The 850-nt window shown below is 52.4% G+C and overlaps 1 protein-coding gene across 1 annotated transcript; it reads right to left on the reverse strand.

Moving 5' to 3' along the window:
- Positions 1-44: 44 nt before the first annotated feature.
- Positions 45-824, reverse strand: ACA1_400800 (SEC7/BIG family ARF-guanine nucleotide exchange factor, putative; the record flags this gene model as incomplete). The annotated part of the gene is made up of 4 exons (XM_004333946.1): positions 45-187; positions 277-382; positions 478-651; positions 762-824. The coding sequence occupies 4 exons, from the start codon at positions 822-824 to the stop codon at positions 45-47; spliced, it is 486 nt and encodes a 161-aa protein (XP_004333994.1).
- Between the last annotated feature and the right edge of the window lie 26 nt (positions 825-850).

Raw genomic sequence — 850 nt, forward strand, 5'->3', positions numbered from 1 at the left:
AGAGCCAAGGTCATGAAAGAAAGCTCGTTGGTGTGGGTGGTCAGTTACCTGATGTCCTTGAAGTGCTGGGCCTTAGCAAAGGCGATGAGGCAATTGACGCACTCGACGAAGAAGCTGTCGGCGATGAGCTTGAAATGCTTGCTCATGATGCTCTCCACCAATTCGAACGCCAGACGCACAATTTTCTCTGTGTTGACGAAGGGGAGGGTGGGTGAGTGGTTTACCAGAGCTTCGAAGCTCTGTGACACAAACTGAGTAGGGGGGGGGGCATGGTACCATTGGTGTCCGTAGCAGCAAAGGAAAGCACAGCAAAGATCGACTTCCAGCCGGACTTCATGTTCTGCGCTTGCGCTTGCACCATGTTCGAAAGACAGCGGATGCACTGGCATACGACGGAAAAGGTGTTGTCAGACAGAGCACTAGTTGCAGATACAAAGATAAGGATAAGTAAAAAGATAAAGAAAAGACATTTCGCACCATGTCCCTGGTCTGGATGGAGGTGTGCTGCTGGATGATGGACTCGAACGGCTTGAGGAAGTCCTTCTGGAAGTGGAAGTTGGCCAACTCGTCCTTGGCCAAGAACTTCATCGCCAGCTGTCGCAGCGAATCGATGGCATACATGGCAATGCTCAGATTCTTGTGGCAACCCACCTGTGGCGCGCATGGTACCACACAAGTGCCGGACGGCAGGTGAGAAGGTGGTAAAAACAAGCACACGCCTTAATTTTGCAGATTTGGAGCATCGATGTGGTGAACAGTACCATGGTGAAGTGCTGGCCCATGACTTCCCAGATGCGCGCCCACACGATACGGATGCGGCCCATGTTGTAGTAGGCCACCTCGACCAGCT

Source organism: Acanthamoeba castellanii (genome assembly GCF_000313135.1).
Source record: "Acanthamoeba castellanii str. Neff unplaced genomic scaffold scf7180000084775, whole genome shotgun sequence".
Classification (NCBI taxonomy): Eukaryota; Discosea; order Longamoebia; family Acanthamoebidae; genus Acanthamoeba; species Acanthamoeba castellanii.